At 40.9% G+C, this 24,423-nt stretch overlaps 1 protein-coding gene across 2 annotated transcripts in view; it reads left to right on the top strand.

Annotated features, from left to right (window-relative positions):
• VPS36 (vacuolar protein sorting 36 homolog) overlaps positions 1-24,423 on the top strand; it is a 29,656-nt gene that overhangs the window by 690 nt on the left and 4,543 nt on the right. For both annotated transcript variants that reach the window (XM_068984452.1, XM_068984453.1), the window contains exons 2-10: positions 8,618-8,686; positions 9,713-9,783; positions 13,532-13,646; positions 15,073-15,162; positions 15,884-15,970; positions 21,945-21,977; positions 22,098-22,175; positions 22,791-22,925; positions 24,267-24,332. In XM_068984452.1, the coding sequence (XP_068840553.1) occupies positions 8,618-8,686; positions 9,713-9,783; positions 13,532-13,646; positions 15,073-15,162; positions 15,884-15,970; positions 21,945-21,977; positions 22,098-22,175; positions 22,791-22,925; positions 24,267-24,332 (744 nt within the window). The remainder of the gene's footprint in view (positions 1-8,617; positions 8,687-9,712; positions 9,784-13,531; positions 13,647-15,072; positions 15,163-15,883; positions 15,971-21,944; positions 21,978-22,097; positions 22,176-22,790; positions 22,926-24,266; positions 24,333-24,423) is intronic.

The raw sequence follows: 24,423 nt of genomic DNA on the forward strand, positions 1-24,423 counted from the left end.
CGGACACGTTAACATTCACTGGAGACTACCGTCATACTACGAACGATCATCCTGTTCTGAATGAAATGTATGAGCTGGAATTAGGGGGAAAAATTGTTTATGAGCATTTTTAGTTTCCAGAAGTTTTCACTTGCTACCTTGTCCTTCCTTGCAGTTTCCTTAGAGAGAAACTTCCTCCTGTACTTTGGAACTCGTTGCCTGACCCAGAGCTTTTCCTGTCTGTACTTGAAAGTAGCTTGAGGCCTCCTTCCTTCCAGGGCGGGGCTTACACAGCCACCCGAAGCACGCTGACATGCCTGGGGACCCCGGTGCCCTGCCTCTTCGAGGGCATTTTTGCATGTTTGCATTATTGGGTCGAGAGCTTTTCTTTTGTTTGGACCTAGAAACTCTGTTTCGGAGAAGGCAATGGCACCCCACTCCAGTACTCTTGCTTGGAAAATCCCATGGACGGAGGAGCCTGGTGGGCTGCAGTCCATGGGGTCGCTAAGAGTCTAACACGACTGAGCGACTTCACTTTCACTTTCCACTTTCATGCATTGGAGAAGGAAATGGCAACCCACTCTAGTGTTCTTGCCTGGAGACTCCCAGGGACGGGGGAGCCTGGTGGGCTGCCGTCTTGTGGGGTTGCACAGAGTCGGTCACGACTGAAGCGACTTAGCAGCAGCGGCAGCAGAAACTGTTTCCTGGCTTCCTCCGTGGCTCAGCTGGTTAAGAATCCGCCTGCTAAGGCAGGAAACATGGGTTCAATCCTTGGGTCAGGAAGATTCCCCCAGAGAAGGGAATGGCTACCCTCTCCAGTATTCTTGCCTGGAGGATCCCATGGACAGAGGAGCCTGGTGGGCTACAGTCCCTGGGGTCGAAGAGGTGGACACGGGTTATGGAACTAAACAACAGCTCTTTTTACTGCTTCAGTACTTTTATGAACTTGATCTCAAATTGGGTTTACATCTTTTGCTTGGCATGATTAGCTAAATGTCTTTGTTTTTGTAAACCAAGGTTCCGTGTTTGGAACTGTGGTGACTGGGAAGCTTAATCAACATCCCCTTCCTCAGGGGACTGGAACTTCCCCACACAACTGGTTTTCAAACACAGCTCCAAAGTCACCCTCTGACAGCAGTCTTGCTTTTGCAGATCACCACAGTGTTGTTCTCCCGTAATTCCAATATGCAAATTAGAGACATCTTGGCTAACACACAATATAACTATAATATCTTTAAAACAATAAAAAATCAAAACTATTAGTAGTTGGATATGAAAAAAATGCTGAATCAGCAAATTTTAGTTTTTCCTTTATTTGTATTTCTGCTTGTTTTCGGGACAAGTAGATACAGGTATCCGAGGATTAAGAAAAAAGTTATGGGAAAAATTTAGTTGAGCCTTTTAAGTCAATTCTTTTTTTAAAAAATGAACAATTCTTGTTACTGAAGTATAGTTAATTTACAATGCTGTGTCAGTTTCAGGTATGCAGCAAAGTGATTCAATTGTTATATTACAGGCTATTTGTTGTTGTTCAGTTGCTCAGTCATGTGAGACTCTGTGACCCCATGGACTGCAGCATTCGAGGCCTCCCTGTCTTTCACCGTCTCCCAGAGTTTGCTCAAATTCATATCCATTGAGTCGATGATGCCATCCACCCATCTCATCCTCTTTCGCCCACTTCTCCTGCCCTCAATCTTTCCCAGCATTGGGGTCTTTTCCAATGAAGTTATTATGCGATATATAGTTCTCTGTGCTATACAGTAGGTCCTTGTTGTTAGTCAAGAATTCGTGACTGTTCTGCAAGCTGGGGGTGCTGCGGGAGGGCTGTACGGGTCTTGGAATCGAAGCAGAGCTCTAAGGCACTGTGGTCCTCAGGCCAGATCTACTCAGTCACTGCTGAGCCTTCTCGAGTATCACCTAAGGCCAAACTGAGTCCCAGGGGCAGTCTTGTGTCCTGGCTTCCTCGCTCTGCTGGAAGGTGTCCAGATGGCCGTGGTCTGAGGACTCCAGGAAGCTGCACATCAGCTTCCATATGTGAGCAGGAGCCCTTTCAGAATCTCTCACTTGCCCCCTCCTCTCAGCACCGCAGTGCAGACCTCCCAGCCTTCTTAGCTTTGCACTCAACCCATTCCCCCAGCCAGCAGGCTCAGGGCTAAGACCAGTGGGTACTCTCTATTCAACCTTGTATCTTCTGGCTCTTTGTGAGTGTGAAATACATTAAAGCAAGCACACCTTGAATAGACATAGTACCTACTATGTGCCAGAAGCTTTTCATAATTTAATCATCTCAGTGGGCATATGAGGTGACTGTTTTACTGAATGAGAAGAGAAGTCTCAGAGGTAACAATTTGCCTAAGATCCGCTGAAGTAGATTACCAGAAATGTGTGTGCTCAGTTGAGTCCAACTCTTTGAGACCCTATGGACTATAAGTGACCAGGCTCCCCTGTCCATGGGATTTCTCAGGCAAGAATACTGGAGTGGGTTGCCATTTCCTTCTCCAGGGGATCTTCCCAACCCAGGGATTGAACCTGGGTTACCACAGAGCCAGGGGTTAAATCTCTGCTGATCAGATTCCCAGAGCCTGTGCTTTGTTCACAGTGCTGGAGCGCTTCAAAGCACAGCAGTCACCAGTGCCAGCCCCTTTCTGTCCTAATGTGTATCTTCCACATGCAGTGTATTTATGAAATAGTGTATCCTGTGAAAATGAGGACGCCGAGACCTTCAGTGGGTGGTTGGGAAAACTGCAATCTGTCCAAGGTCACACAGTTGGTAATGGTGGAGCCAGACCATTGCTCTTCCCACCGCCCAGGTGCTTTTTGCTTGTTTATACAGGCACAGTTTTCATGGGCTCCTTATGACCGGATAATGTGTTGTTTTCGTAAGCATTGTAGACAGGTCATTTGTTTCAATTCACAGAGGCGTCTGTTAGCCTCAGCTAATTTAAAAAGTAATGTAAGAAGGTTAGTGGTGTGTAAGGTGGGAAGTTGCCAGCTTATACTAGAAGATTTAGAAAATGTATTTTCTTAAGCTGGCTATTTCACTTTTTAGGAATTTCAGGTCAGTTCAGTCGCTCAGTTGTGTCCGACTCTTTGCGACCCCATGGACTACAGCATGCCAGCCTTCTCTGTCCATCACCAACTCCTGAAATTTGCTCAGACTCATGTCCATGGAGTCGGTGATGCCATCCAACCATCTCATCCTCTGTCATCCCCTTCTCCTCCTGCCTTCAGTCTTTCCCAGCATCAAGGTCTTTTCCAATGAGTCAGTTCTTCGCATCAGGTGGCCAAAGTATTGGAGTTTCAGCTTCAGCATCAGTCCTTCCAATGAATATTCAGAACTGGTTTCCTTCAGGATTGACTGGTTTGATCTTCCTAAATTTTAGGAATTTACCCTTGGGAAATAGTCAGGGATGCATAAAACTATAAAAACTATAATGAAATGCACATATGCATATCAGCAATATTATATGTATGGATAGATATAGGCATATCTCTCTCTCTGTATATATATAGATATACATAGGCTTTCCAGGTGGCACTAGTGGTTAAGAACCCACCTGCCAATGCAAGAGTTCGATCCCTGGGTTGGGAAGTTCCCCTGGAAGAGGGCATGGCAACCCACTCCAGTATTCTTGCCTGGAGAATCCCATGGACAGAGGAGCCTGGCGGTCTACAGTCCACTGGGTCACAAAGGGTCAGACACGACTGAAGCAACTTACACAGCACATAGCATATATATATATAATTTATTATTCTGCAATATAGGGAAAAATGTCCACTATGGGGCTTGGTTAATTAAATATGACATGCCCTAACCAGCTTGAGGAATGACTAACAATAGGCTGCTAAGTGAAAAAAGCAAGTTATAAAATTATAAATATCATGGCCTCATTTTAAGTTTATATCCACACATCCTAGCTGGTCTAATTATGAATGATTTCATTTTTGTTTTCAGACTTAAAAAATTGTTTTCAACAGCATATTACTTTTATGACAGAGAAATGTTAAAACAGTAAGAACTTATTCAGCGAATGCCTAAGTTATTTTAACTACTAACTTTTAAGTAGTTGAAATTATTCTAGCTCTGAGTGGTAAGCACAAACCAGCCTAAACTTGTCTGTGGGCTTGAGCTCGTAATCCCTTGCAATCCCTGCAGCCAACGATTATTACACAATGTCTTCACTGAGGGCAGCAACGCTTTTACGCATTGCATGTGCACATTGTTCCCCCCGTAGCAATGAAACGTCCTCTGGCTTCAGCTTTCAACTCACAGCCTGATGCTTGGATTCCAGACAGATAAGGTGCAGTTTCTTAATCAGGACTATTAGGCAGTTATGCTGTGTAATGTGGCATCAGGTACTCTCAAGCTGACAAAATATTTGCTTCTGGGAAAGGGCAGTCTTACTCATTGGCAAAAAAGAGATTTTTAAAAGTAGCTTAACTCAATCATTTGGTTTTGTGTATGCCACATTAACCAAAACATTCGTAGCCAGACCAAAATAGGTGCCAGGAATGAGTATGTGTTACTTCAGATGTTACTTCTCTGAGATGCTGGAGTGCTTGGTGGAGTACTCTTTCTCAGAGTGTCTTCAGCTAGGCAGTGCAGGTTTCTTCCCATGCGTGCTTGTTAACCATATTATTTAAAGTCACCAATGTTAAGATATTAGTAATACAGTCAGTCGGAGAAGCCAGTGGCACCCCACTTCAGTACTCTTGCCTGGAGAATCCCATGGATGGAGGAGCCTGGTAGGCTGCAGTCTATGGGGTCGCTAAGAGTTGGACACGACTGAGCAACTTCACTTTCACTTTTCACTTTCATGCATTGGAGAAGGAAATGGCAATCCACTCCAGTGTTCTTGCCTGGAGAATCCCTGGGACGGGGGAGCCTGGTGGGCTGCCGTCTATGGGGTGGCACAGAGTCGGACACGACTGAAGCGACTTAGCAGCAGCAGCACCGATACAGTCAGTGTTACTCTTAGAAAATAATTTTTTAAAACTCATGTTAAAAAGTATTGGTTATGTATTAGGAGAAGCCCCTGGTGGCTCAGATGGTCAAAAATCTGCCTGCTATGCAGAAGACCCAGGTTTGATCCCTAGGTTGGAAAGATCCCCTGGAGAAGGCAATGGCAACTCACTCCAGTATTCTTGCCTGGAGAATTCCATGTATTAGAAAAGGACTTCTGACAAAAAGAGTGTTTCTGCTTATGCTTGATTTAATAAAAAATAATTTATATACATTTCAGAGTTGCATGAAGTCATATATACCTGTAACAAATTCCTTTGTCTTTTCTTATTGAATAAAGTTGTTTTAAGATGGGTAAGCTGAAAGAAGTAGCTTGAGATAATCAGTATTCCTTACCCATAAACAGTTACTTTTGGCACATTCTGTCTGTGTGATTGTGCATGTGTGTGTGTAACCATGCTATGTGTGTTGCTTCCTTCTTTATTCATATCAAGAGTATCTTGTAATATATTGTCAAGTGCATATATAAGTACATTTATGTATATTTTTACTTAAGAATGATATATAATAATGTTCTAATTGGTTATTTCAAAGAAGGCAATGGCACCCCACTCCAGTACTCTTGCCTGGAAAATCCCATGGGCAGAAGAGCCTGGTAGGCTGCAGTCCATGGGGTCGCACAGAGTCGGACACGACTGAGCGACTCCACTTTCACTTTTCGCTTTCATGCATTGGAGAAGGAAATGGCAACCCACTCCAGTGTTCTTGCCTGGAGAATCCCAGGGGCGGGGGAGCCTGGTGGGCTGCCGTCTCTGGGGTCGCACAGAGTCGGACACGACTGAATCGACTTAGCAGCAGCAGCAGCAATTGGTTATTTACTTGGTATACATTTTTAACCGCATTATCTTAAACTCAAAAGAATTATTATTTGTAATAATCTGGACCCTTACTAAAATCCTTTCCTTTGAGTTTCTATTTTACAAATAAGATCAAGCTTGTATCTTTTGAAATAACTGCCCCTCAAAAGGATAAGAGCATGTCTTACCTATGGCCAGTTCTACTCTCTAGCAATTAGAGTGAATAGATGCTTCCAATGTATTTCTTGCTTTCGACACAAATGAAGAGGTTTGGCTTTTCAGTCTTTTTGGGTTCCAACTCCAAAATTTGTTTATTTATATAATTTACAGTGTATATCAAGAACCCACCCAATACGTTCGTTAGTCACTCAGTCGAGTCCAACTTTGCAAAATACTTCCAGTGCGTAGTAACAAATTATGAAGATTAAAAGTTTGGTTCTAAAGACCTAGCTGGCTTTTTTTGTGATTGTATTATAGTTTTTAAAAACATTTTAACATTTGTATTTTGCATGAATGACACGATTCCATGATAAAAAATAAAAAGTTAAAAGTCTCCCTTCCCATCCTAGGAGGGAGACTTTGTCCCCCTGTGCCCCCTCAGAAGTCACCAGTGCTTCATTCTAGAGTTATGCATTTGTGTCATACATAGGTGTTCATGTAAAGTGCAGTCTTTTCCCTTTTAAAGTATCAACTTATACTATGCATACAAAGTTCTGACACTTTGCTTTTTTCACTTAATCTATGTAGAGAATCTACCATATTTCATTAATTCTAAATGTACATTCCCCTCAACCCCCTTCCCCCCCCACACACATTTTAACAACTCTGGAAGCCAGATGTATCTTATAATTAATGGCATCTTGCTGCTGCTGCTGCTAAGTCGCTTCAGTCGTGTCTGACTCTGTGTGACCCCATAGATGGCAGCCCATCAGGCTCCCCTGTCCCTGGGATTCTCCAGGCAAGAACATTGGAGTGGGTTGCCATTTCCTTCTCCAATGCATGAAAGTGAAGAGTGAAAGTGAAGTCGCTCAGTAGTATCCGACTCTTACCGGCCCCATGGACTGCAGCCTACCAGGCTCCTCCGTCCACAGGATTTTCCAGGCAAGAGTACTGGAGTGGGGTGCCATTGCCTTCTCTGAATGACATCTTAGATTTTATCAAATACAATAAATACACAAGGAGTCTCCTCATTCTTTTTAATGACTAACTTGTCATTCCTTGTGTGGATGTACATTTCCCTGGTGATGGACATTTAAATTGTTTCCTATCTTTTGCTTTTAAAAAACAGCAACGAGTACATGTGTAAATTCATCAGTGGGATACATTTCTAGAAGGACATTGATTGGATCAAAGGGTTGATGTATTTATATTTTTGATAGATGACAATACACTGCCCTCCAGCAATATGTGTAAATGCTTATTTCCCCAACATGTCAGCAGCTCAGTGTTACCGAACTTTTGAACTTCTGCCAATCTCATGGATGAAAAGGGTAGCCTGGTGTTCTCTCAATTTGCCTTTTTCTTATCATCAGTGAGGTTAACCATCAGTTAATGTGTTTAAGAGTCATTTGTAGTTCCTTTTCTGTGAACTTTCTGTTAATAGTCTTTGCCCATTTGTCTAATGGATTATAGAACATTTTCGTACTGATTCGTAAGAGTATTTTATATATTAAGGAGAGGTACATGTTTGTCTCTGATGTGAGTTACAACTATTTCTTCCAGTCTGCCATCTTTGCTCTTGATGATTTTTGCCGTGAAGAAGGTGTGTGTGTGTCTGTGTGTATGTGTGTGTGTGTGTAGGTGAATTGTTCCATCTTTTCCTCTAACGCTTATGGGTTTACTGTTTTTCTTAGAAAGATTTTCTCCCCTCCGAAGTGATTTCAAAAATTCTCTTATGATTTTTCTAGCTTTTATAATTTTTAACTCAAATAATTTTATAATTTTTTAAATAAATTTTCAATTTTTTAACTCTGTCCAGAATTTATTTTGGTACGTTGTGTTAGGTATAAATCCTTTGTGTGTTTTTTTTTTTTTTTTTTTTTGGGTCCCTGCTGAGCAACCCAAGTGTCTTAGTACCCTTCATTGAATCTCTATCCACACTTATTTTGCATGTGTTTGTGTCTTTTTCTGGATTTTCTTGTTATTTAAAGACCATTTAAAAATGTATATGAGTGTTATACACCTTCAGTCTCATGGTAAAAAGTCAACCAATAGTGAGATATATGGCTTTGGAAAAGGGCCCTTTGCTTCTCTTTCTTCCATTCCTTCATACTTTTTCTGAGATAATATTAACAGATCATTGAGTATCGATCCCATTTAGACCTTTTTCTACTATTTATCTGTGTTCATAGTACATATACACATCTATCTATCTGTCTATAGATATATCTCACATGCAGTTTGAGAAATATGGAGTTTATTGATATTTATATCTATCTGTCTATTTGTCTAATTACATTGTATGCAGTATCCTTTGGTTGCTTTCTTCCCCTCTCATCCTTTGTCTTAGAGTTTCATGATAGTTTATATAGCTCCACCTCATCATTCTTATTCATCTCTGCCTGGATTTCATAGCATGAATGTATCACTCCTGATTTAGCCACTCCCCTACTGTTACATAGCTAGGTGGTTTGCAATTTTTTTCCTAATTTTAGCAAGGCTTATGAAGTGTGTAGCATTGCTTCTCTTTGACTTATGACAAACTTAATTCTAAAATGTTTATGTGATTGACTTACTATCGGGCAGTTGATGGGGAAGAAAATCTGGACCATGTTGTGTGATATGTTATTAATAGTTTGTGATGATCTTGTTTTTCTAGATAAAATTTGATCCCGGGACCCTCCTTCTTAGTACGCACCGTCTAATTTGGAGAGATCAGAAGAATCATGTAAGTTTGAATTATTTGCATCAGTTTTAGGTTTTAAGTCACTAATTTCTTTCATTTTTTCTTTCTGGCAAAGCTATAAGTAGATGCGATAAATTTTTGCTTTCCGATGTCAGGAGAATGTGTCCCGTGGTCTCTCTTGATGGAGTGCAGATAGAGGAGTTAAGTTCTAGCCTCTCATTCAACTCTGAGAGTTTTTTTCTGAAAATTACTGTACAGAGAGTCTTGGTGACTCCTGGATTTTAAGTCCAAATCAGATCCTCCCCCGCATTCGAGTGTCCCCATCAGTCAGTAGTCCTTAAAGCAACCCAGTCTCCCTGATTGTTGTTGAGAAACAGGAGGAGGACGCCTGCTGCCAAGGGCATGCTTCCACCTAGATGCTGAGGGGAACTGCCTCTGGGCTCCCGCCCCATTTCTGCATTTCAGTTATAGTATAGACCTGACATCTTTATTTCAAAGAGTTTTAACTTGAAAGTGTGTGTGTGTGTGTCTCTGTGTGTAAGTTTCTGTCGTGTGAAAGAAGCAACACAGCATGCCCCCAACCCCATGAAATTTTAGTTCTACAGGTAAACTATCCATTGTACTGAGGCTCTTGGAAAGGTCACTAACCAGTGCAAATTCTGTCTCTTTTTGCCCTGCAAGAACCAATTTTTTCCCCTTTGGTGGTAATACTGCCCTTGTTGATAATGCATACCTCAGAACTCGTAATTTGCCTAATTCTTTATTTTTAAAGAAATAAGCATTCAAGAAAGACATCTTTTTTTTGGAAGGATAGCTGTCCTCAAGCCATATATTTGTAAATTATTCTTAGTATAATTTTTTTGAGTATCATGGAAGGAAGCTAATATGGCTGTCATTAGACCTGTTCAATGGCCAGTCATTCATAATGAAAGGAAAAGTCATCACAGAACTTTATTCCTATTTCTAGTTGATCATAAGTTTCTCAACTTGCCACACACCCCATGAATTTATAAAACAAGGACTTCTGAGGAATCTTATGGGTCCTGTTTTCTCTTGATTCCCTCCCAGGAATGCTGCATGGCCATTCCTCTTTCCCAAATCGTGTTCATCGAAGAACAGGCAGCTGGAATTGGAAAAAGGTAAGGTCCGTATATGACAGTCTTTATGCACAAAAGTGTCTCCAGTCAAGCCATCCTCATTACCTTGGTCGTCATTGACCAGTCAGTCATGGCCGTGACGCCTATATGCGAGCTAATCTGTTGGTTGTGTTTACCTTGAGAAGGTACTGTCCTGGGGGAATAGAGAAATAGGCGAGGAAGGTTAAGAGGCATAAACTTCTAGTTACAAAATAACTGAGTCATGGGAATGAAAGGGACGGTGTGGGGAATATAGTAAAAAATTAGGTCATCTCTTTGTACGGTGTCATGTAATAGGCAGACTCCTGAGTAGCTCAAACGGTAAAGAGTTTGCTTGCAATGTGGGAGGCCTGGGTTTGATCCTTGGACCAGGAAGATCCCTGGAAAAGGGCATGGTAACCACTCCAGTATTCTTGCCTGGAGAATTCCGTGGACAGAGCCTGGCGGGCTACAGTCAATGGGGTGGCAAAGAGTTGGACACAACTGAGCAAGTTTCACTTTCATATAATAACTAGACTTATCATGGGATGGTTTTGAAATGTGTAGAAACATCAAACCTGTCTGTTGTATAACAGAAACTAACATAGTGTTGGAGGTCAGTTATACTTCAACTAAATTCATGGAAAAAGAGATCAGATTTGTGGTTGCCAGAGGTGGGGCAGGGAGGGAAGGAAAAATTGGATGAAAGTGGTCAAAAGGCACAGACTTCCAGTAATAATATAAATAAGCAATAAGGATATGATGTATGACATGATGAATATAATTATCACTGCTGTACACTATATATGAGAGTTGTTGAGAGTAAATCCTAAGAGTTCTCCTCACAAGGGCAAAAAAAATTTTTTTTTCTATTTAATTTTGTATTGGATGTTCACTGAATTTACTCTGGTAATTGTTTCATGATATGTGTAACTCAAATCATTATGCCCCACACCTTAAACTTCTAGTGTTGTATGTCAGTTATATCTCAAAACTGGGGGAAAATATCTATGTTTACAAAAAGATGTTATCCTACTTTAAACTCATTGATAAATGGAAGTCATTCTTAAAGCATGAATCAAGTACTAAGGTTGTTGTAGTATCCTCGGGTCATAATAAATAAGGGTGGGTCAGCTGTCACTGAATGTATTTTCAGACAGTTGAATCATTTTTTTTGCCCTGACAGATGGCTTGCAGGATCTTAGTTCCTCGACCAGGGATTGAACCCAGGCCCCTGGCAGTGAAAGTGCGGAGTCCCAGCCACTGGACCACCAGGGAACTCCCCTGACATTTGCTTTTACGCATCTTTGTATCTCTCGTGGTCACCTGATGCGAAGAGCTGACTCCTCGGAAAAGACCCTGATGCTGGAAAAGATGGAAGGCAGGAGGAGAAGGGGACGAGATGAGATGGTTAGATAGCATCATCAACCCAGTGGACACGAGTTTGAGCAAACTCTGGGAGATGGTGGCAGACGGAGGATCCTGGCATGGTGCAGATCATGGAGGCACAAAGAGTCTGGCATGACTTAATGGCTGAGCAACAATAACATCTCTCATTCAGTACTTAAGATCAGAAGTGACCCATCTGAGCAAAGTGCCTGACTTTACTCCTAATTCTAGTTGACCATAAGTTTCTCAGCTTCAACTTTTTTAGGCATCAGTGTTGAATAGGGCGTCACAAGAGTTGTTGTCCAAACTGGGACATTTATTAGAATAATAGGGCACCCTACTTATCATTAGACCAGGCAAGTATAAAAAACAGGACTGTCCCCAAGCAAACCAGGAGATGTAGTCACCCTGGTTTAAAGCCACAGGTTGAAATGTTTCTGTTTATTCAAGTATATAAGACATTTTGGCTTATATATACTTGGGCGCATGTAATTGAGGACAACTTGCAAACAGATATTGCTGGTAAGGAGTTTTTCCCCTACCTGGGCTTATCTTTAGCTTTCACGTAGTCAGATCCTGCAGGCAAAGAACCGGGTCCCTCAGCAGCGAGAGCACAGGGTCCTAACCACCGGACTGGCAGGGAATTTCCAGCATGACTCTTTTTATGCTGACTTTGTTTACACTTCATTTTGTATCATCTTTCAGCTTTTCATTGAGTTTCCTTTGAAAAGTCCTGATAGTTAGGGCTCCAGGTTTTTTAGTTTTAAAGGCTGTATGGTGCGTGTGCTCACTCCTAACGATTCTAATTTCATAGTTTGTTTCATTTCAAACAGTCTTGGGATTCTGGTTACACGGCTTTATTTGCTTGCTTCACTTAAAGATAGTCCCCAAGAAGGAACCCATGGAGAGTCCGTCCACGCCTAGCCCCAGTTCACTAACCAAAGCATTTGTGACATCAAGGAGGCCCCACACGTGGTTGTTCAATTTTAGGATGATATTTAGGCAGCTCTGTGTATCTAAACAAAGTAATGCTGCGTAATCGGTATATCCCTTGTGTTGGCCCAAAAGTTCATTTGGGTTTTTCTAGAAGATGTTATAGGAAAACTCGAATGAACGTTGTGGCCAACCCAATATAATGTGGTCATAGAGAAAAAGGTCTAAGCTGGGTATGCAAGATACTTTGAGTTTTTCAGTTTTGCTCATGTTGGTAGGAGATTGTTTATTGAGCTGGTTGGGGGAAAAAAAGACATAGAACTGAACAAATACAGTGGTGTTTTTAATGGCCTAGAAGATAGCAGTTGTCATAAAGATCATAGCAGTTTGTGATCCTGGGGCAGCAGCGTTTTGAGAATTGTTTTTGCTGCAGGATATCTCTCTAAATCATATCATTGACTGAGTGGCATTTTCCAAAAATGACACTGTGGAATGTTAGTTTTGGATGGAGTTTTAATAAAATGTCAACTGGCCAGTTTTACGCAGATAAGTTTTCACATTTTGTTTTCAAATGAGTGCGGTCGTATGCCTTGGCAGAGATAATCAGCCCCCTAGCCACCTTTGGAGATGACGGGGTGGAAAACCTGATTGTCAACCAGCATCATAAACCACCCCATTTCTGCAAGTTTATTTTGAACTGATTTCCTAAAACCACATTTTTATTTAATCTATAGAGCTGGTAACTTGAATTTTTTGGTGCACAGGGTATACATTTTAAGTAGAGAGATTTTTGAGAGGTTCATTAATACTGAATTGATACAGACTTTAAAAGGATTCCTTTCAGGATGTTCTTTGTTTCTACGTGAATTTTTTAAGTGATCTGAAATATGTTAAAAGTTACAAAAATAGAATTAGTGGTTTTTTTTTTTTTTTTTTTTTTACTGCACTGGGTCTCCGTTGCTGCAGGTGGGCTTTCTCTAGCTGGGGTGAGTGAGGGCTTCTCATTGTGGTGGCCTCTCTTGTGGCAGAGCACAGGCTCTAGGGCACGTGGGCTCAGTAGTTGGCGCTCCCAGGCTCTCGAGCGCAGGCTCAGTAGTTGGCGCCCCCGGGCTCTCGAGCGCAGGCTCAGTAGTTGGCGCCCCCGGGCTCTCGAGCGCAGGCTCAGTAGTTGGCGCCCCCGGGCTCTCGAGCGCAGGCTCAGTAGTTGGCGCCCCCGGGCTCTCGAGCGCAGGCTCAGTAGTTGGCGCTCCCGGGCTCTCCAGCGCAGGCTCAGTAGTTGTGGTGCATGGGCTTAGTTGCTCTGTGGCATGTGGGATCTTCCCGGACCGGGGATCAAACCCGTATCCCCTTAGTTGCATGGTGGATTCTTAGCCACTGGACCACCCAGGAAGCTGCCAAATTAGTGATTCTTAAAAGGCAATTAAATACATTCCATCTGCTCTTTCTTCAGTGCGAAAATAGTGGTTCATCTTCACCCAGCTGCTTCTAACAAAGAACCTGGCCCGTTCCAGAGCAGTAAGAACTCCTACGTCAAGCTCTCCTTCAAGGAACATGGCCAGATTGAGGTAAGTCTCCTTATGAATAAAACTGAACTAGGAAAGTGCATTTGTATGAATTCTGGTTGTTGTTTGTTTATAGGGTGGAAGGCAGTATTGCTCAAGGTACCAGTTTTCACCATAAGTTTCCAATAAAGTTTTTATCATCTCTTAAACCTGATCAGTGAAGAATATGAAGTTTAGGTTTCAGTGGGAACAGGAAGCAGGAGGATGTGGGAACAGGAAAGATCGGAGGCTGGAAATGAGCTAAGTCGTGGCACTAGGTGACTAGTGAAGTATTCGGTGCTGTTGTTTGTTTGGATGAAGGGACAGAGGATGATGCAGTGAAATGTGTAACTTCCTCTGTGCCTGAAAGTTCACCAGCCTTACACCAGGCAGTCTACCAGTATTAACTCCATACTGTTGTAAGTTCTTATTCCACGGTATCATGGTTTATATGTTCTGGCTAGTAAGTTGGTATGTAAATATTCTTTAGACATTGATAAGCCTGTGTTTATCTCCCCACCAGGATCATAAAGTGTTTATGTTCTTTTTCTTTATAGCATCTGACCCAGTGTTCTCAATCCACAGGCTCTGAGCAAATTGAAGTGACTAACTCAAGTCATTCTCATTGTAGTTGAAAGATACAGTTGTTGTTGTTTTTTTTTTAACAAGCATAGGCATGTTTTGGCCCTAATATCTGACCTCACATTTTAACTAGACAAATTATTCTCTGCTTCCTTCATGGATAATGGTTGTGTATTTTTCTTGGCACTGGGTCAGTTTCAGTATGGATCGAAAACAATCCACACACGCAGGATTGTTTAAAGTCAGTCTATTTATTTCATTGTCACTCATCTCTTTGTTGAGAATAGTTCACTTTATTGTAGAAGGTCAGTTCCTTCTTTTTTTTTTTCCTTTGTGTTTTCTGAAGTTGATCCAAGAAAAGAACTTCCTTTGATTTCCTTTGATGTCTCTGAGAATTCTAGGCTTGTCACAAATGACCGAACAGACCTCTCAACTAAACAAATGTTAAGTAATGATGTGTATGAGGATGCCACGGCCTGCCTGATTCAGTATCGTGTATTAACACATATATATGGAATCTTGAAAGGTGGCACTGATGAACCCATTTGCAGGGCAGCGGTGGAAATGCAGGCTTGTGGACACAGTGGGGGAAGGAGGGGCAGGACAAACTGAGAGTAGTGTTGAAACATATGCACTCCCATATGTAAAATTAGATCAGCCGTGGAAGCTCAGCTCAGCGCTCTGCGGCAACCTAGAGGGGTGGGATGGTTGGGAGGGGGAGGTTCAGGAGGGAGGGGACATATGTATACCTACGGCTGATTCATGTTGATGTATGGCAGAATCCAGCACAGTGTGGCAAGGCAGTTGTCCTTCAATTAAAAAGAATTAAACAAATTTAAAAAATAAAGTGTTTGTATGTGCATAACAGTTTTACAGGCGTCTATCAGAGGAGATGACACAGCGAAGATGGGAGAATATGCCAGTTTCCCAGTCATTACAAGCAAGTCGAGGACCCCAGGTATTTTTTTTAACTGTTTCCTAATCCAGTGTTTTCAGCTCTGTCTTTGCATCGTCATTAAAGGGAAAAGAATTCTCTGATTTTAGAGCTCGCCAGAACCAAAATGGTGATGTTCTAATTAGAACCTTATTTTCACAGAACCTGACTTAGTACTCTGTAGACAGTAGACACTTAGAAATAACACATGATTAACTACTCACCAAGTTAGATTCCATCTTCTGGCATTCTGTTCTTCATAATTAGTGTGGCATCTGAGAGGACAGACAGTAGTACCACGGGGTGACATTTTCCAAGCCAGTCTCATTCACCCCCAACTCTGGACAGACACTCAAATGTGTAAAAGTAGCTTGTATAATAACTGTCAAGTACCAGAATTTTAACTCTTAATTTTTGCACATTTGAGGCCCTATTAAATATCTGATACATACATGATGACTTGCTAGAAAACAAAAATGAATAGGAAATTTAATTTATACCTGAAATACAGAGTAAAAATATGCCATCTATTGTTGTGTTCAGTTTTTGTTTATAATGATTTGAAGGTCATTATATGTGGCCATAAACCAACAAACGTTTTAAAAGGAAATGGATGTAATTGTGTGCTGTTTTTCTTGGGTTCTTTGTGAGTCCTCTCTCGCCATTGAACACACAGTGTGGTGGGGTTACAAAAGAGTGTGTTCTTGCTATTTGGGACGTTTTATTTTCTACTTTTGTTTTTCAGCCAGGAAGAATAAGGGCTGTAGGAATCGTAGGTATTGAAAGGAAACTGGAAGAAAAAAGAAAAGAAACTGACAAAAACATTTCTGAGGTAATTCTTACACAAGTTCCTGTCAGCTGTCTTTCTCAGCCATCTTGCTTATTCTTTGGGATACAGCTGTGGCTGCCTCCATTCTGTGTATTGGAATATAGCTTTCCTGAAGCCACAGTTTCATTGAATGCGTCTACTTCAGGTTGGCATAATTAAGCCCAAATGTGTTTTAAAAAGGTTTTCCAGAAAGGAATAAAAGAGAAATACAGATTGATTTTGTGATGTTAGAAAACGTCATGAATTATTGTGCATATATTTTAAACCCTAGGTGGCATTGACTGGACGGTACTCATAATGAATTCAAGGTCCCCTGTATAATTATTTTGAATGTTTGGTTAACTTAGTTAAAGGGCAAATGCTATTCTGCGGCCCTTGAGTCTGATTGGACACCACCTGCTTCTGCACTGAGGACCACTCAGGACCAGGCATGGAGATAGTAAGAGTGGTTCAGACCAGCACATTACATCTTCTAGGAGCACAGCTTGCACTTTGGTGTTTCTGAAACCTCATCATATTTGAGGAAATTCAAGTAAAGGGGAGGAGAAGGCAATGGCACCCCACTCCAGTACTCTTGCCTGGAAAATCCCACGGACGGAGGAGCCTGGTAGGCTGCAGTCCATGGGGTCCCAAAGAGTCGGACACGACTGAGCGACTTCACTTTCACTTTTCACTTTCATGCATTGGAGAAGGAAATGGCAACCCACTCCAGTGTTCATTCTTGGAGAATCCCAGGGACGGCGGAGCCTGGTGGGCTGCAGTCTATGGGGTTGCACAGAGTCGGACACGACTGAGCAACTTCACTTTCACTTTTCACTTTCATGCATTGGAGAAGGAAACCCACTCCAGTGTTCTTGCCTTGAGAATCCCAGGGACGGGGGAGCCTGGTGGGCTGCCACTTATGGGGTCACACAGAGTCAGACATGACTGAAGCGACTTAGCAGCAGCAGCAAGTAAAGGGGAAGGAACTCTAGTTTAAAAAATGAGCAATGCATTAGATTTGGGTAGTCAGTTAATATATTTAAAACATAGCATCAGTTTTCCCATGTTTATATGAAAATGGTCTTGCATTTTTATGAAATGATTTTATGAAGTAATTTATCATAGTTTGTAAGTAAAATTCTGTTGATGAGTGCTGTTCATAGAATTTCAAAGATTTACCTCGATCAAATAAAGTCCAAACTGCAAATAGTTACCAGATACTTGTGTTAGTCAACGTTTCTTTTAAGGAGAAGTAGTATTTCAAAACCATAATCTGCCTGCTAGAAATTTGCATCTCTAATTGAGTTGATCTTTATTTGTAGCCGTTTCCACTGGAAAAAGCTAGGATTTTTTTTTTTTTTTTTTTTTAAGTAAAAGTGCCTCAAGAGGTCACACTGATGCTTCTTATTCAAATTCAGGACTACACTAGCGAAGAATTACTAAAACAGTTAAAAAGTATATATATATATATATATATATATATATATATTTTGTATATGTTCTTCCCTTTCTTCCCAAATGTAAAACATAGGTGTGCTGTATCTGTTAATACAGTCTGTGCATTCAGCCACCATGTACCCTCTTCCACTTCCCCTGTCATTCAGCCTCATGTGTGAAAATAACTGTGTGTGATACCCCTAGTCCTCACGTTCACTTCCCTCTGTTCATTTCTGTTGTCTGACGCTCATCCTCTCGTAGATGTTTCAGAAAGTGCTCATGGGAATAATATTCCCTGAATTCTGGCATCTCTGTGTTCCTTGTACACGAAGGGCAGTTTTGCTGGATTTATAGTCCTTGGCTCACGTTTTCTTTCCTGAGTGCCTTCAATATGTCACTTTCACTTTTTCATCTGACATGAAGTGTTGCCGCCAGAGCAGTGAAAACCTGATATTCTCCGTTCTTTAAAGTTCCTTGCTATTTTTACTAGATGCTCAACAGATGTTTTTTGTTTTGTTTTGTTTTTAAAAGAAAGCTTTTGTCGTTTTACTAGAATGTCTAAGTGTTAGTCATTCTGGATTGTTATTCTCAGGGACACAGTATGCTTTTGTATTTGGTTTCAGACATGTTTTCATTTCAGAGAAGTTTTTCTATAGTTTTCAATAATCGCTTTGGTATTTTTTTCTTCTGAGACTCCTATTAGCTGTATGTTGCAGCTTTATCGCCAGTCTTCACTCTTTGTGACTTTCTTTCCAACCCTTTTTAGCTTTTTTATTTTAGAAAAATGTCCTCTTTTTCACCTGCTGTTCCTCTTAAGATATTATCTGCTGTGTTTATTCCTCTTGTGTTCATCTAGTAGTATAGTCTTTTTTTTTTCTTTAACTTTTCATTTTATTTATTTATTTTTGGCCACACCACGTGGCCTGCTAGATGTGGGATCTTAGTTCCCTGACCAGGGATCGAACTTGGTCCCCTTGCATTGGAAGCACAGAGCTTTAACCACTGGACCACCAGGGAAGTCCCTAGTGTAGGCTTTATTTTAAAAATGATTTTTAAAAATTCATTCTTGATTTGTTGTTCTTTCACAACTTCTATCATTTTCTTAACATCTATCAGCTCATTTTGAAACCGAAGGTTAATTTTTGATCCCATCTGTGAAAATGTCTTTCTGGCTTTTTTTCATTATCTGTAATGTTACTCGGCTCCTGATTTTCTTTTCTTCTTGTAATAACCTTGTGTGGGATTTGACCTTGATACTTTGCTGTTGCTAATTTTCGTGTGAAATTAGTTTTCCTGAATTTTTAGAGGAAGGCCTGGCTCAGGGCGGCATCTCTTACTCCACAGAGCTCACTCTTGCGCTCTGTTCATGCAGGATGCACAAGGGAGGTGACTTGCCATCCGTGGTTTCCTGGCCCCGTACCCACCCCTGCTTTTAGCTGCCCGTTTCCCCGCTTCCTCTGTTATCCCTGCCTCTGCTGCTGCTGCTAAGTCGCTTCAGTCGTGTCTGACTCGGTGTGACCCCGTAGACGGCAGCCCACCAGGGTCCCTGGGATTCTCCAGGCAAGAACACTGGAGTGGGTTGCCATTTCCTTCTCCAGTGCATGAAAGTGAAAAGTGAAAGGGAAGTTGCTCAGTCGTGTCTGACTCTTAGCGACCCCATGGACTGCAGCCTACCAGGCTCCTCCGTCTATGGGATTTTCCAGACAAGAGTACTGAGTGGGGCGCCGTTGCCTTCTCCAGTCCCTGTCTCACTCAGGTTTTGATTCCTGTCTTAGTAGTTTCTCCCCAGTGTGGGCTCCTGTCCTGGCCGGGAAGCCTGGGGGTGCGGGGGCCCCCTTTCCAGAGTTTACAGGCTGCTTCAGCCCAGCCTGAGGACCCCTTGCCCACAGGCACTGCTGCAGTGGGCAGAGCTCTCCCCGGCTCATTCCCTGACCTCAGGGTGCCCGCCTGCTCTCGAGTGACGCCCGCTGGCTGGTTCGGGGTCTCCCCTCCTCGGGTCTGTCGGTTGCTCAGTTGCCTCCCTTTTTTCTCTCTGCCTCACTGTTAAGATCAGGCAGCTCTTGGGGCTCTCGGTGGCTTGTCTCCGCTAGCTTGTGTCTTGGGGTTCTTGTGGAGATCTCGTCACTCAGCTTCTTCATATCTGTTGCCTGTGGGTCTTAGAGGTTTTGAGATCTCGTTGCCCCATTTTCATGGTGGGATTTGGAGAGATTCAAAAATGATGCTGCCACAGCCCCCATCTTCCCAGAATCCTCTAGTCCCATAAAATTCCAGCATTTTCTCACGAGACGGAAGGCTTCTTACTATCCAGAGAGGGAATCATCTCAGGGCTGGTGACAAGACTTGGAACCAGGGTTATGAGGACTCGGGTTTCCTGATTCTTAGACAAGTGTGGTCTGCTGTGTCCCGAGCACTCTCTGCCACCCAGAAGGTGCTGTCGCTGTCCTCTTGCGGTGGCTTCTGTAGTCATCCTTCTGTGTGACACTTGGAGGTGGCACGGGGCAATGAACCAATTTTGCATTATCAGTATTCCTTTTTCTAAAGGCTGCCATACTAACTTGGTGTTCAGAATACCGTTTTTCTTAACTTATGCACTGTTATTCCACTTCAGTGTGGTTTTCAGAGTTGCATAGTCAGAGGAGTCTACACAAGCATTGGGCTCTTGTGCAGGTCATTGATCTCTTCACCAGATGGTCCTTCCTCTGCTTCCCAGGTGGCGCAGTGGTAAAGAACCCACCTGCCAATGCAGGAGGCACAAGGGGATGTGGGTTTGATCCCTGGATTGGGAAGATCCCCTGGAGTAGAAAGTGGCAAACCACTCTAGTATTCTTGCCTGGCAAATTCCATGGACAAAGGAGCTGGTGGGCTACAGTCCATGGGGTCACAAGAAGTCAGACACAGCTGAGCAACTCACGTGTTCAACGCTAATACCAAATTTTAGAATAATAATAGAAATAGAAGTGAGGATGCTTTTAATTATGCTTTATAATTACCTAGAATTTTTTGTAGGCACTTCTTCCAAAATACTAAAATATTTGTATTTATTTTTAATGGACTATGCACATTAAGAGTTAATTTGTGTATTCTACATAGACTTACCATTATTTTCAGCAGACTTTTTCTATGAAAATATAATACAGTAAATAAAATGACTTACCATATAAAAATTTAGAAATGTTGTCTTTTCTTTTCACTTAGGTAAAAGAAATCCAGTAACTGTATACGCAAAGTAAAAGTCTTAAGTGTGTAAAGTGTCTATATTTTAATTTTATTTGAAAATGAGGCTGGTATGCGATTTGCCCTCCATTTAAACATTCGAATAGCCTTAGTTTCAGGGCCGTTGCCCAAAGTTTCCCACAAAAGGTTTCCTGCATCTGCTGGCCGCTGCTGATAAGAATCCAGTGTTTAAGCCTTTTGTTTATCTGAGGAAATTCCTGTTAGGTGTGTGCACATTCGTTCCCCTTTGTTTTCAGTAGCAGCCCAGTGAGCTGACCATAAGAACTGTACACAGCACTCTATTCTTTTAGCAAAATCTTTCTGCAGATGGGGGATACGTTCCTGCATGTCATTAAGACGGGCACCAGCCAGGCTGAACCCGTGGACCACTGTTCTCAGTGGATTGAGTTTTCAGTTAATGATAAGCTGCTTAATTGGTTTTAAAAAGTCACATCTGTGCACATCAGTTAGATGCTCTTCTGCACTGGAAGTATGTGAGTGTGTGCTCAGCTGTGTCCAACTCTTTTGTGACCTTATGGACTATAGCCCGCCAGGCTCCTCTGTCCATGGGATTCTCCAGGCAAGAATACTGGAGTGGGTTGCCATGCCTTCCTCCAGGGGATCTTCCTGTCCCAGGGATCGAACCTACATCTCCTGCATTGGCAGGCAACTTCTTTATCATTGAGCCACAAATACTTGAATTATAAATGTATCTGATTAAGTTTGAAGAGGCCTTTGGAGGGGATGGATGTTCATTGTAGTAAATCAAACAGTTGATGGGTTTATTTAGATATTCTTTGGTGGTATTTAAATGTTCTTTTGTGATATCCAGTTTAGCCAAGGCTACAAGTATAATCTGTGTAATATTCAAGCCTGAGGTGTATGGTTTTGGTTAATCACACCTGCTATTAAAGCCGAAATTGTTGGACCCAAAGAAGTATTCCTGCAGCTGCATGTTGCCATTTTCAGCCAGGAAAACTGTATAACACCTGTGATTCCTGACCTCTTATCTGGGAAAAACTGGTGACAAATTTTCTTACTTGTGTCAAAGAAATAATATTTTCTAAACTATTATTTCACCTTTTGTTTGTTTAACCAGTAACTGTTTTCTTTCTGAAAATTTGTTTTCTGTAGTTGGTTTTGGAAATTTGACAGCTTCTAAGCTAAACTGAATTCTTTAGGATAAGGTAGATTTATGACTATATAACTATTCATATAAATAAATTGATATTTGTCAGAAATTTTCATAAATTTCTATCATAGGAAAGAAAATAGAATGCTTCATTGCTTTAAAACATCTCAGTTCTTTAGACAGATTCCAACAAAATCTCATTTCTCATTTCAGGCCTTTGAAGACCTCAGCAAGCTAATGGTCAAGGTATATGTCATTTACATCTATTAAATTCATACCAATTATAATACACTTTTGAAAATATATTTTGTTAGCACACATTTAGGGACATTACTTCTTTTTGCTCTTTTTCTGTTCTCTTGACAGGCTAAGGAAATGGTGGAGTTATCAAAGTCCATTGCTAATAAGATCAAAGACAAGCAAGGTGACATCACAGAAGATGAGGTACACGGGTGGCCTCTTTAAGGCTTTGGGAACTAGATTACAGAGATAATACAAGGGCATTTTGGTGGTTTACCAGCATGCTGTTTCTTAAAATAGTGTTTGATTTCTTTTAGGACTTGAGAATATATGACAATGTGGAAGAAAAAGTCAGCCATAAAAACTTTGATAGCTCTAGCAGAATTAAAGGATATTTCAGTACTTTTTCCTGGAGTGTAGAAAACAAGAGATACTGAAATGTGGAAGAAGTGATTTTTCTTGATATACCCTTAAGTTTGATATGTTTCATTAAATTTATCTACAATCTGGTCACAGCCATTTTCCTAGGTTTTTGGTTTTATCACTTGGTTGACATTAAACAGAGGATGGTTGTTATCTGAGTCTCATCTGCCACCAAGCCTGTGGGGTAAATAGAGACAGCGATACTAAGGCAGGAAAAGAGTAATAATCCAATTTATGCCAGGAAATACTAGGAGTCCACTCATATATTTCACAACATAGAAACACAGTAGAAGAGATGGGTAGATGAGTGGAACTGAATGTCTGATGGATTTCAGATGCTGGGTAGAGAGACTAAATCTGCATAGTCTTTTCGTGTATCTTTTCCTCTCATTATAGACCATCAGGTTTAAATCCTATTTGCTGAGCATGGGGATAGCTAACCCAGTTACCAGGGAAACCTATGGCTCCGGCACACAGTACCACATGCAGCTGGCCAAACAGCTGGCTGGAATACTGCAGGCACCTTTGGAGGTAAAAACAAAATCTTAATGGTCTCTTTAAATTGTGTTAAATTATTTTTGTGTCATCAGAGGTCTTAAGAGCTTAACTCCTTTCATGATGTGGCTACTATTCAACCAACAGTTGATAAATTGCAGTAATAAACTAGTTCAGTGATTCTTTGTCAATAATTTTCTAAATTGTTTTTAATTTCCATTTCAGATATCTAAATCTGTTTGATACAAAAAGTCTTTCTTACCTCTTATTTTCAAAAGGAAATATATAATCTGTATATATTTTAGACACATCTTTTCATATAATGTGTACTATTAATAACTTCATAATAAAGTTTCATGTTCCAGTTTAACATTATTCAGGGAATCAAACTTTATGAAAGCACCTGTATTAAGAAATATTTCAAACATATGACAGAGTAGGATAGCATAATGAATTCCTATGCCCCCATTATCCAGCTCCACTCAAAATTATTTTAAAGAGAATCCCAGCCATCATATCCCTTTACCTGTAAACATTTAACTATGTAATTATAGTGATAAACATGCCTTTAAATGTGATTATAATTCCATTTCACACCTAAAAATTTAAAAATAATTTTTTAGTATTATCGAATACCTAGTTAGTATTCACATTTTCTGTTGCAGTTGATTTGTTCAAGCCAAGATACATTGCAAATGTTTGGTTTCTCTCAAGGATTTTTTTTTTTTTTTTAAATTCTATGGGGTTTTCCCTCTTCCATCTCTTTTTTCCCATCATACGATTTATTTACTGAAGAAGCTAGTCTATCTTATAGAGTGTTTCAGAGTTGGATTTTGCTAACTGTAAGTTACCATGCTTCACTGTCTTATGCGTTCCCTGTAAGCTGGTAGTTATATCTAGAAGTTCTTTTTTTTTGTCCTAATAAGAATATTTCATAGAGGGTTTTGTGCGTTTCTATCAGAAGGTATGTTATATCTGATTATCTTTTTTGTGTGATATTAACAGCTACTGTCAGTCATTATCTGTATCTGTTACTTCATTAGGGGTTGCAAAATGGTGATATTCTTATTTAAGTCCATCATTTATTTAGTTATTAGCTGGAATAACTTAAAACATTTAAATACACTTTTTGAAACATAGTGTCCAACCCCTCTTTTTATTTAAGTAAATGTTAAAACAGTAATTATGGCATTAAAGTCCAAATAGGGAATTTGAAGTGCCTCCTGGTATCTGAACAGGTTCCTGGTGTGTAAATATAGTTTTCAAAAGCTTCGTAAGAAATTTTATAATTTCTGATTTTGCTCTGATTATGATTTCCATTAGGAAGTGCTAACTAGTGCTAATTATAATGTTTCTTTTTATTTCATATTTTAACAGGAACGAGGGGGAATAATGTCCCTTACGGAGGTGTACTGTTTAGTAAACCGAGCTCGAGGAATGGAAGTAAGAAGTTTTAGATACGCTTTTGGCTAAATATAGACTTTCTTGATAGAATACAAATTCTCCTACGATGAATACAATCTGAGGAAGGGCT

The sequence above is a fragment of the Capricornis sumatraensis genome, chromosome 12, assembly GCF_032405125.1.
Source record: "Capricornis sumatraensis isolate serow.1 chromosome 12, serow.2, whole genome shotgun sequence".
NCBI lineage: Eukaryota > Metazoa > Chordata > Mammalia > Artiodactyla > Bovidae > Capricornis > Capricornis sumatraensis.